The following is a 12,597-nucleotide window of genomic DNA, read 5'->3' as shown; positions in this document are numbered from 1 at the left end:
CTTTTAAGACCGTTATGGCCTGGCTGTTAAAGGAAGGCTAAATCTAAAAACCAGTCTGTCGAACTGCTTTATTAATTGTGTATGGTGAGTAAATACACAACAGAATTTTGACTCTGAGTACTCAGGTGTTCCTTGCTGTCCACACTGCAGTTAACAGAAATAAGACAGCTCTGGTGTGTAAGCTGCAGTAAGATTATGAGCATTCTCTGCACCAGCAGCTCCCTCTGGCACTTCATAAACATATTTTTGAAATCCAATCAGTAAAGCCACACTGCAACACTGGTTCTAAGGCAGCAGCACGATCATATATTTAATGTGGTTGGTTTTTTTTATTATTATTATTATCCTTGTTCCTACAGGGACTTGTAGGTTTGCTTTTAGAAGAAGGTGGCAGTGAATTTTTGTTTGGTTGGTTTTTTACCTCTGTGTTGAATAAACTACAAGCACATCCTACACATACAAAACACACAACCGAATATCTGAAAAAGGATTCAATTATTAGGAGAGGAAATAGCTCAGGAGGTTCACGCTTGCTTACAAAGCCTAGCTGAGATGCAAGCATCGTTTGTGGAACGTGCAGGACACATGTCACTTAACATGCCTTACCTGATGTTCAGCTATAAGTGCTTTGACTTCCTCAATCTCCTGAGGGATAACCTCTTTATCTTTTTCTGTAAGTGTAGTCTCTGCCCACTGCAACCAGGAAAGCAAGGCTTCCAGCAATTCCTGGTTAGCAATAAGTCCAGCTAGAGCTCCTGCCAGTCTCTGTTGATGTTGTTTAGCCCATGCTAAGACCTTGATAAAAGAAACAATGCATGAGTATGTGCACATCTGAAATTGTTTTAAATGTATTTAAAATTGCTCTACTAACTGTAAACCCAGAGCTTCCTCCCTGGCCTATTGATGTTTGACTATAAAAGGTGCTAGATGTAGTGGATGATCACTAAAGGTGCTAGGTAACTAGAATTCCCAGTTCAGCACATTTTTTTTCCACATATATTCAGGATTAGGTGCTGTTAAATGCAGTAAATAGCACATTCAAGCAACATATTAAGAATCTAATCAAACTATATGTCTAAGTTAGTGAATCATGCAGGATTTGGTGTCTGTCTTCTTCCTGGGCACTCCTGAAGCCATACTTTGCTATCACCAGCACTTTGTTTTTCTTTAAACTTCATATACACAGAAAATACCACCTTAGTAGCTGAGAGTGGGACATACCTCCTGAGACCTACTTGTAGCCACTTAAGAAATCTTCTAGATAAAGAATACGTTGGACTGAAATCCTCCCTAACACAATTAGAAAACGCTTCAAGTTTGCCCTGTATTTTCATTCCTTTGTAACTTTTAAGCTTCTCCCTAGAAACTACTGGCTTTCTTCACATAGGAAGCGTCAGGCAGTATTTCCTTTAACACACAGAAGAACGAAGTTGACCATCTGCTTTAGTTCTTAAAGCCCTACAAGTTTTAAAATAAAACCTAGGGAAGCATGGTATTCACATCTATCACTGCGAGTATTTAAAATGTTTAGCTCTCAACAGCTGGATCATTTCCTCCCAGCGTAACTACCACGTTAGTTGTCAGTTATGTTCCAATTAAAGATGGACTGTTGCAACGAAGATGGCTTGACATATACTGACCTCTTCAAACCTGGCTCTGATGATTGTTATCCAGTGCTTAATGGTGGTGACGGAGTCTGGGTGGCAGATTGCTAGGATAGCTTCTCCCATACCTGTTGCTTTATTCAGTTCTGCCTTCTTCTCTTCCAGTTTCTTCATAAACTCCTAAACCAGAGGTAACAATTTCAATTAGTTGTTGACAAAATTTGCAAGAGAAATCTGAATGCATAGTCTGGAAGGTCACAAGCCTCTCAATCGTGCAAACAGACTCAACTTGCAAGACGCAAGATTAACTTGGCTGAGAAAAGTTAAAAATGTTTAAAAAGCCTATTCTGCATGAAGTACTAAATGAAGCTCTAAAACTTTGCCCCGACTTGTCACTCCTTAAAAGCTCACCATACTGTAAATACTTGAAAGACACATGCCCTTATTAAAAAAAAAAAAAAAAAGAAAAAAAAGAAAAAAAAAGAAAAAAAAAGAAAAAAAAAAGAAAAAAAAAAAGAAAAAAAAAAAGAAGCGCTGTAAATCAACTATGTGATGGTTAGAATCATTATTGGCAATATTTCAGATGGCTTAGTTTGTCTGTCAGTTACAGTAATCCTTCATAATAAACTATGAAGCTCCTAGCAGAGGCTGGAAATGTCCAACTATAATTACATGCTCAGACAAGATGATAGAGGACTTCAGGAGCAGCTATACTGAACTAACACAAATGTGAAAACTCAGCAGTTGAACGGTAGAGACACAGTAAGAACAGGGACAGAGACAGCTAATTAACCAGCTGTTTTCAGAGGTGCTGCCATGTGGGAAAAATCTTGTAAAGGCAAAAGGATGTTTACAACTTTAGACATCCTTTAGCTCATAGCCACTGATGTTCCTTGGGAGTCTCACAGAGGAAAGGGTGGCAGGACCAGAATTGGGTGTGGGGTGGGAAAAAAAAAAAAATTAAGGACTTTTCCCATCCTTTTTATAGTTTGCATTTAATTTTTAATTATTATTACTACAATGGTTTTACTATTCTGCCTATTTTGTTATGTCTAACAATGTGTGTAAGTCTGCGTGTGTCTTTGTGAGCACCCTTAACTGGAAATGCCAACATCTTTCAGTGCTTAGTGGAATTTTTTGTTATATTTTAACATCTTTAATTACACTACAAAATGGAAACATGTCTCTGAAAGTTTAACTCTTCCTCTCTCCATCCACGAAGGGCTATTTTGAATTCCCAAAATTAAAGATCAGCCAAGTCAGATCCTAGACTATTCAAAATCATCTAAACATTGTAAAAACAGACTGTATAACAACTCATAAGGACATTATCCTGTGCCTTTACAAAGTAAATATGAAGCTATTATGAAATCACAGAATCACAGAAAGCGTAAAAGAAATAATCTCTTCTACCTTGTTCTAAAAGCCTGGAACAGATAGGCTGTATATTTAAAGAGATTCATTACTAACCAACTGATTCTGACTTAAGCTTAAATTAACATCAAGAGTTTAAGATCCAACCACAATAGCCATTCTTCTCTCATAAAAACGCATCAGTTCTTACAGTATTCCAGTTCAAAATGGTTTTGGAAAAGTCAAGGTGGGTTGTAGTGAGAGATTACCAAAATGAGCCAGGGCCAGGAGCAAAACAGGTAACAGCAGTGTTGTTTTCCCTGCACAACTATACTAAAATATCTCAAAATCTAAATCTATGACACCCTACATACAACTCTCAACTCTCTGAGAGTTGTAGAACACTGGAACAGGTTGCCCAGAGAGGTGGTGGATGCTCCATCCCTGGAGACGTTCAAGGCCCGGTTGGATGAGGCCCTGAGCAACCTGATCTAGTTGGAGATATCCCTGTTCCTTGCAGGGGGGTTGGACTAGATGACCTTTGAAGGTCCCTTCCAGCCCTAACCATTCTATGATTCTATGATTCTACATACAGTGTATTAAGCTTTCCCTTGGTAAAGGGTACTAATTGTACTGAACTCTGTGGCAGCCCAGTGATACAGACACATTTACAAGAGAGGAGATGGGATGGTTCTCATTAACCAATGCAGTGCATTAACCTACTACACCTCTCAGTCCCAAGAGAGAATGGTGAGTGACAGAAACCTCTCTGTCTGAGATAGCAGAATTCATTAAGTCATGTGCAGTATTCAAGAAAAGAAAATCAGTAATAGGCATACAGAAGGATCATTTGGATAAAATACCATCCTGAAGAAACCTTTCAACATGTAGCTGGATACAAACGCATTAAAACTATTTTACAAGAATCACGGTGACGAAAGGAAGATACGTTTCATATTTATGTAAAAAACGTCATAGTCATACATTTTTGATATTAATATTGTAGCATTATAATCAGCCACGGTGTTTAAAGCTAAAATAATGTATCATATTTTCCCTCTTCCTCCCCGCCTCTTGAAAGCTCATATTATAAGCTTAAAGAGGAGAGATCACTCACGTAAGGATAATTTTGCTGTGTGAGCTTATTGAGTGGCAAAGCATCAGTGCCACAATCTTCCTTAGCTTGACAATTTCTGTATTTCTATTATTTGGCCTTTAAGAAGAAAATGTGGTTGGAAGAACAACTTCTAAAGCCTACTAAAAAAAATTAAGTACAGGATGACCACATTTAACACTGAGGTTGGTTGTGTTCTGCTAGTGATTATTCTCCCCAGCTGGACAGGGTTTCTCAGAGACAAACTTTGCTTCGGTTGAGGTTCCAAGTTATGCTTCAGCTTTGGCAGAACAATTTTGAGCTTTTGTACAGAAATATTTGTTAATCAATCTACATTGCAGAGGGATAAATCTAAGATGCGTTTTTCTAATGAATTCAGTGGATCTAAGATTTAATTCACACAGTTCTTTCCTCTGTATTCAGAAGATAAAAAAATCAAAAGGGAACTGATGAAGCACATGTGGAGGAAAGGCAGCTAAAAGACAAATTTCATTGTACTGGAGACGGCAGGTTGCTACTGCCAACATTAGTCGGTGTATGCTGACGCATACATACGTTCGCCTGCTAAAGAACAGCACCCAGTTTCCAGGGCCCTAAATTAAATCTGAAAACTTCCTCAAAACATTGCAGCCAGAATACCCTGAAAACCCCTTAGAACCATTAGATAGTCATACCCTGCACGCACTCTTATGTAATAACATTCGCAAACTCAATTTAAGCAGGACGCTTTTCAACTCTCCATTCCATGAGTTTCATTACAACCTTCTTCAGAGCAATGATGAACAAATTTATTCCTCTTATCATTTGTTCTAGAACATTGTGGGCACTACATTCTTAGTACTACTACTATTGCACTTACAAGAAGAGTTTTGCATGGGCTTAGATGTGCATGCTTGTAGTCTCCTGTTTGGAGAGTGAAAACATGACCTCTATGCTCCTTGCCTAGCCATTTACCCATTTCGTTACTGCAAAGTTAGTTTGATCTTCCATAATCTAGTATCTGTAGTACCTATGGCACTGCAATATTTCAGTACCTAATGCATGTGAAGTATGACAGCATGCTGTTTCACCATGGCAGAAGGTTAACGAATGATAACGTCATTCTGCTGAATTTACAAACGACCTTGACAGAAGAGAATATGCTGTTTTGCTCAATGGTGCTAAGGAGACAGATACACTTTTGCTATCGTAGCAGTCTGTGTTATAATTGTCAGGCAGCATATATTCCACAGAGGGGTTTGCATCTGTCTCTAAGTGTTTACAGGAACTTTCTGAAGGCCCATTATTTTCTTAGTAAGCCAAGATGATTCAAACAACAGCTCAAGACCAGTATGGGCACTGAACTGTCAACTCCATTAAACTTGTAGCTTCTCTATAGGAAACAGTTGTAAAAACAAACATTAGATGCTGGATATGAATACATGGACTAGACTGCCTCCTTTCCTTTATTCTACCCTTTAACAGACCTGTTAGAATGAAGAGGACCCTCTTCATTTTATTGCTTACCCTGTGCTGGTCTATCAGTGTACGCAAGGCCTCTTCATCATCTGGAAGGACTCCGTGGAAACGAAGAGCCTGCTCCGCCTCTGCCAGCCACTCCAAAAGGACATGGACAACAGAGTGGAATTCTTCTGCCTGTTAAAAATACAAGTAGCAGTCATGGTCACTCCTGAGGGGATCCAACAGACACACTGCAGCTTACACAGGAGACTGAGCCCACATTTGGAGTCATTAATCACGCAGCAGTACCGGCACATTAACTTTCCATTAAAAAGTCTATGATATACAGTATTACATTTTCATAACTGTAAAAATATCTCACGCTTCCCAAAAAATTATAGAAAGCCTAAAAGCCTGTTCATGCTTTTAGCCATCTGATTTATAGCTTATTTGCAGCTCAGTTGAGAATGTCATGCCTTTATGCTGACAAATTACACGGGAGGTGCTTTCATGGACCAGCTGGAGAGATGAGAACTATATTTTCTGCATAGCTTAAATCACCGGTTAAGCAAAATTAATTGACAGTCTGTTGGTGACTGACCCTTTTATCTCTGGAGAAAACAAAAAAGTTCCACCTTTGAGCACAGCCATATTCAGACACAGTTAGTGTTTGAGGTAGCTCAGGATTGCACCTGCTGAGCCACCGGAGAGCTGGATGAACACAGTACGCTGGGAAAAGCAGGGCAGGAATTCTGTACACAGTGGATACATCGCTATTGCAGGAGTCCCGTCCTAGCATCAGCCCAAGCTAGTGTATCTTCAGAGAGCTGTACATCCATATTATCTCAGGTTTGGAAACAGTACAGATGGACTTATTTGACTGGGATGGGTACTAGCCAGTACTGACATACATATGGTATTGTAGCTCCTGAGTACACTTGGCACAACTCCTGCAAAACACAGTTTTTTCCTGCAACATACTTCACCATGCACTGTAATTGTGCCAATGTAAACAAGTTTTCAGTACACAAATTTACGGCTTTCCAATAAGGCACGAAGGGCATAAATATGATTGCAATCTCCAGCTTCCTGTGAAGGGGGCATAGTTCTTAATCACCCTTCACGCTTGACTGTAACTTCGGTGATTTCCTTAGATGGTAAGGTCTTTGAAACATTTGCTTTGCATTTATGGTATAGACTAATAATAACAGCAATAATAAATGCTAAAAGGCATTGTTCATGTGCTGTGGTAAACGGATGCAGACAAGGTAAGCAATGTATAAGCAAGAAAACGAGTATTTTCAAATGCGATGAAACTGAATGATATGAAGTGAAAACTAAATTAATTTTTGGCAACTAGGCTGTAAGATCTTTTCTCTGCTTCTCATAAAGTACACGTAGCTTTATTAGTACTTCTCTACCTGCCGAAGAGCCTGCTCCAGTCGTGTTTGCTTGGATACTGACAGGGCACAAACTGTCTCCCAGCGAGTGCTTAGCTCCTGCATTTGGACTTTGACCCAGGAAGAGTCATCACGACTGCCTTCTATCAGCTCTCTGGCAGAGCGCTTCAGAGCCTGGACACTGCTTGTTCTTTTTCCCAGCTCCTTCTGGAAGACCTAGGCACCACCAAATACATTTGATATGTTTAATTTATTAAAGCATAATTATGTAAAGAGAAACAAAAAAATCTATTGGTTATGAGAAGAAATTGAAATACGGATTTAGTTCAATCAAGAGTAGCTCCACCAAAGTGACTCGAAACGCACAAGTTCTGCTCATTAGATTCCATACAAAGATATTTAAACTCTATTCTATCCTAATAAAACTGGAATATGGTAGGAAAATGTCAGGCAGGTACTGAGAACCCATCCTGATGCAACGCATGGGAAATCTAGCCTCCTTACCACGCTGGCTTTACACTCTTTATCAGAGCAATTGATCTGACACACTTGATTAATGCACAAGACTGCTGCAGCAGGGAAAGATCAGATAAAACGCTAACAATCAAGGACAAGGTTTAAAATCATAAAAACGGAACTAAAACCCCATCTGAGAGTCTGATTATAAGGCTGTAGATCTTGCCACATATTCATGTATTTATGTGAGAGTATGTTTGCATTTGCAGATGGAACAAGCTCCAGTTACACAAAGGAAGCCCTTAAAGGAAGATAATTACAGTATACAACGGCACTGACTATGACTTTGTTGTGATATACAATGGGATTTCAAAAGCAATTCCAGCATATTTCAGGGTAATTTTTATAGACAACCCATGTTTCCAAACACTTATTTTCACAAGGGACAAAATCTCCTCCTCACTGAACAGTCTTTGGATACTGGAAGTCACTAGTGGATGAACAGAGGGACCTCCACCTCGCAATCTTCCCAGGCTCCAGAGCTCTGACTGTGTGTAGCATTTGCAATACCAATAACTTCAACAGCCATTTCTTCTGACATACTGAACTGCAAAACTGGGGTTCAGAGGCACAGTCCTACATCTCCTACCTGCTCCCATCTGCAAAAACACTTGAGTAACAAAATACTGCAGATTGCCAATGTAGGCTTCCTGGGCCGTAATCTAGTTGTACACTTCCATGCTTAACTTAAGCATTGCAACTACTCTTCTCCATGAACATGAAGCCCTGCAGATTTGAAAGGCTGCTGCAGTCATGACAAGTTCACTGTTCACTGGACATTCAGTTAGCAGATGTACCAAATAAAAAGCCCTGTCTCCCTCAAAGATTTATAGTAAAATAATTTTTGCCACCTCTTGCCCCCACAGACATTTTCATCAATGCACACTTGTGATTTTTGACATGATATTCATAAACACCCAGGATAGCAACATTAAATGGAATATCTCAGTGCTAACTGGCGTCTATGAGTCACTAACAATCGTCTTCTTTCATGTATGTTTTATAGCATTTTCCACTGTTGATGACGTGTTCTTCTAACAAAACTATCCCATGTTCTTAAAAACTACAGAATAGCCAAGTAAAGATAGCATTAAAGTGCTACACTTATGAGCAGTGTACTAATTAAAAAAAACAACAGTATTTTCGTAATTACCTTGTGATTGTCAATCAGGTTCATCACTAAATCAATGTCTCCGTGTACTGGCTGATCTTCTGCTAGCTGAGGTTCGATTTTGTATAACCAGTCAATGAGAGCTTGCAGAGCATCAGTAAATTGTCCCGAAAATAACAGGGCTTCCTCCAGTTTATTTTGTCTGGAGGGGGTTGGAAACAAACACACATACACAAAATAATAACTCATACACTTTAAGAAAATATTTTCAGCATAAAACGTTAACAACTAAGAGCTTTAAATCAGTGTTTCCCTTTTTATATAAAGGGACCATCCCCTTCCCCACCAGTCCTGTTCCATATCATCAGGAAAGTATGCATTTCTAGGATTTCACTGCTTTGGCACTCTTAATTATCAAATAAGCTAGCCACTCTGGTTTTACTTCTACACAACAGAAGCCAAAAGAATTCTCCTAAGCCTTTTTCTTATCTGCTGAATAATTAGATTGGTTTTCATTTACCTTTCCACTGATTTTCCACAAATTGTATCCCACTTATCCCGTAGTTCACTCAGCATATCATCAAGTTTCAAATTGTCATCAGCCAAGGTGGTTTTCTCTTTCAAGGAGCGTCCAGTCCTATTTGTGGCATCATACACAGAATGTTTGGCACCAAGAGATTTCTGGAATTCCTATACGTATGAAAGAAAAAGGAAACACCCATATAGCATTAACTGCTTACAGGTCACAGTTAATTAATCTTTGACATATCATTTGCAATGGAAAATTGTAAACGTTGCTGCAAGAAAATTTTAAACTTACTGCAAAAATTTTTAATCTGCTAGTGCTACAGTGCACCTGAAATTATATGCGGCTTGATCCTAGCAGAGTCCTTGCCTTTTGTCCCTCTCTAGGAACGTAGCTCTACGCCTGCTGGAACAACTTCTGGAAAATCCCTCTATCAGTGAGAGCAATGATTCCTGTCTTACCATAATACTCCTAAATCTCAGCAAGGGGCTGCCTGTAGTCAGAAGAATGTGAAAGAACTGCTACTTTGGGAGCCATGAAGTGAGTAGTCTTCACACTACATTTTTACATACTAAGATTTCAAGCCAGCGTAGAGCTGGTTTAGCTCAGCATGGTCAAGCTGGGAAACCTCTAACCACAAGAATTTAACCCTCCTAAGATTGAAGCATACTATAATTGGGAAGAATTGTATGCCAACAGCATACAGATCCAGGCACAAGAAGCAGCCAGGTGACATCCCAATAACTCAATTTGGGCTGGAAGCCATGATCACAAGTGGGCTTCCACGATTCAGGGATTTTGGAAGATGACGATGACACAGCAGTTACATTGATCTGACAGCTCCTTCTGCCCAGAGCCTCTGAAAGCTTTTCACAGGCACAGAGGAGGACAGAAACACAGCTCATCTGATACTGCAGAGGAGTTAACCAACTGACAGAGTAAATAATTCAATAAAGGTACACTGCCAAAAGACAAAACTAGAGCTACACAGCAGCTTTTAAATGGCAGCAATGCTTAAAAGTGTTTTATTTCACACCTTCATGAACTGCTAGCAGGAAATCAGTTTGGAAAAAAAAAAAAAATCACAAGGTAGCTTTAGGAAACTCATATATATAGAATCAGATAAATACTCTTTTTTTTTTTTTTTTTTGGTCACAAAAAACACTAGGCCAAAAGAGTTTTTGCTCAGTGTTTGCCGAAACAGATTTTTATCTGGTTCTCAGAGCAACGTTCAGTATCATCACACCCAGCAAGGAAATTATTACCCCTTACAACTTATAGCAATTCCTCAGGCCATGTAAAGATTGCAAGGACTCCTCATGGCCACTGTCAGCACACACATGCCTGCGCACTTCCAACTGGTAAGCTGTTCCCAGCTGGTCTGCACCAACCTGTGCCATGGTAGCTCACAACTCTTCCACTGATTTTCCCATGTGCCCATGTACTCATCTGTTGGTTTTAGATGCGAGTGTGTGCCAGGGAAAGCTCAGATGGAATAGAGGTGTCCTAAGCAGGAGGCAGGCACTGGGCTATGCCCCGCAGACAGTATCACAACTTCACCTAGGGTGATTCAAAGTTCCTTTTTTAAACCTTGCTTAGTATTTTGCACTGTACTGTCCTTACTTTAGGGTTATTTCAGGATCCAGAGGGAACTGAGGATCACAATTTATCGGGGGGAGGGGGGTAGGGAGCAGCATTTGTTTTGTAATTTTTGTAATTCAGTATTTCCTTACTGTCCTTTCACTTTCCTCATATAAAACAACAAGGAAACACACTTCAAGAAAAAATACAAACACCACTGTCAAGCTAGAACTACAATAAAAAAAATACTTTTCAAAATGAAAATAACCAGGCTTTTATAAAAAGTTCCTTCGATACAAGCAGTATGTCTGTGCTCCTTTTATTTGACGGGGTTTATTAACTACTTAACACTACATGCACAGTGTTACTCAATTTGCACAAGGAAACATAATGAAATTGCCACCAGAGGAGGTTCAAACAGGAAAAACAGATTTAAAGGTGAACAAAGGGTTGCAGTCAATTCATTCTTTGAGAGACTACACACTCTACACTGTAGCTGCTTTCAGTTGATTTCACAGAAGTGTAACTGAGAGTAGATTTTGGTTTAAGGTACCAGGAGCAGACAGGTAAGATGAACAAAAGCTCAGTAATTGTGTACCTTCCTTCTAAGGAAGATGGGAACATACAGATAAAATTAGCCAGGTTCATATAAAATGTACTGTAGGGAACACTCAGCATTAGCACAGGAACAGATTGAGTGACCTAGTAAGGGTTTTTCCATTCCTGGCTTCTAAAAATGAGAAAAAATTGCTGATAAACAGACCATGAATAATCCCCAAAAGTCCCTGGCAACACACTAGATATGAGTGAGAGAGAAAACATACTATCTTGGCTTTTCTCTTTCAGGGCCTTTTTATTTTTGGCAGTGACAACTGGCAAAGAGCGAGTCCAAATTATTGCTTACAGCACACACAGAGCACACATTCAGTCCAGATAGCAAAATCGTTAACTAAATGGAGCAAGGAAACCTTCAAGGCTGGGCACAAAAGACAAAGACAGACACAGGGGGTCTATGTAGGAGTGGAAGGAAAAGACTTAAAATACACGGAAGGACATTGCAGTGTTGGGAGGTTTGACAGCTCCTTAAAAAACAATTGAGTTGATTTCTTGGGGGGTTGTTTGAAGTTTAAAGTCACAAAGTTCACAAAACTCACTCACTCACACACATTCATCTTTTTCCTCCAAATCACCAATTTCAATCGTAATGTTCCTGTGCCACACTCCTTAATGAGAAATGAGATTCAAGAAACTCAAGTAGCTGTTCTCTGAAGGCATTTTATACAAAAAGAACTTGGAGAAAACATATCATTGAGCAAAGCAATGAGTCTGGCAATCCATGTGAGGAAGCTTGGGCTCATAAAACGAATGGCTGTAGGTATAAGGGACAAGTGGGATTATCAAATTTAACATTTCAGAAGAGGAGAGGAGAATAAAGGTAGTCTCAAACCTCAGGACCTGAAAGGACCTCAAAGCGAAGTCCCAATGTGATGACCGTACTCGTGAGGAGTTTGAACTTTATATAAAGAAGAGAGGAGTGGAAGGATTAAAAGACCGATAGAGTCAGAGAAGACAAGAAAGACAATATTATCTTGACAGAAAGGTATTTTTTTTTCCTAAATTCCCATTGCCGACTTCAAATTCTGGCAACAGCAGCAATCCCAGAATAAACTGGAATTGCAGAGTTAGCGTAACAGAACGTTAACGTAGGTTTTATCTAAAAGTTTTAACAGCAAACATAGGTAAAATTATTTTTGCTTGACCAACAGCCAACTTTCCCATATTAAAGGAGAATATTTTCCTGGTTCATAAACAATACTTAAATCATCATGTAAACTGAGAGATGATAAAAATATAAAGCAGACTGATGCAGTAACCAATCATTAGTATACTTGGCAAAACTTGTCGGAGGTAAAAGCAATCATCAGAAGCTACACAGAGAGGGAAAAATTAGA

At 39.3% G+C, this 12,597-nt stretch overlaps 1 protein-coding gene across 1 annotated transcript in view; it reads right to left on the bottom strand.

Moving 5' to 3' along the window:
• The window catches only part of DST (dystonin), a 316,005-nt gene that overhangs the window by 16,295 nt on the left and 287,113 nt on the right, over positions 1-12,597 (bottom strand). Inside the window, 6 exon segments of the mRNA XM_086608314.1 lie at positions 607-795; positions 1,641-1,784; positions 5,578-5,706; positions 6,933-7,127; positions 8,581-8,740; positions 9,059-9,228. Of these exon segments, the coding sequence (XP_086464440.1) occupies positions 607-795; positions 1,641-1,784; positions 5,578-5,706; positions 6,933-7,127; positions 8,581-8,740; positions 9,059-9,228 (987 nt within the window).

Source organism: Tauraco erythrolophus, chromosome 2 (assembly GCF_009769465.1).
Source record: "Tauraco erythrolophus isolate bTauEry1 chromosome 2, bTauEry1.pri, whole genome shotgun sequence".
Taxonomy (NCBI): Eukaryota; Metazoa; Chordata; class Aves; order Musophagiformes; family Musophagidae; genus Tauraco; species Tauraco erythrolophus.
The sequence above is the reverse complement of the archived record's forward strand: the minus strand, read 5'-3'. Positions and strand labels throughout refer to the sequence as shown.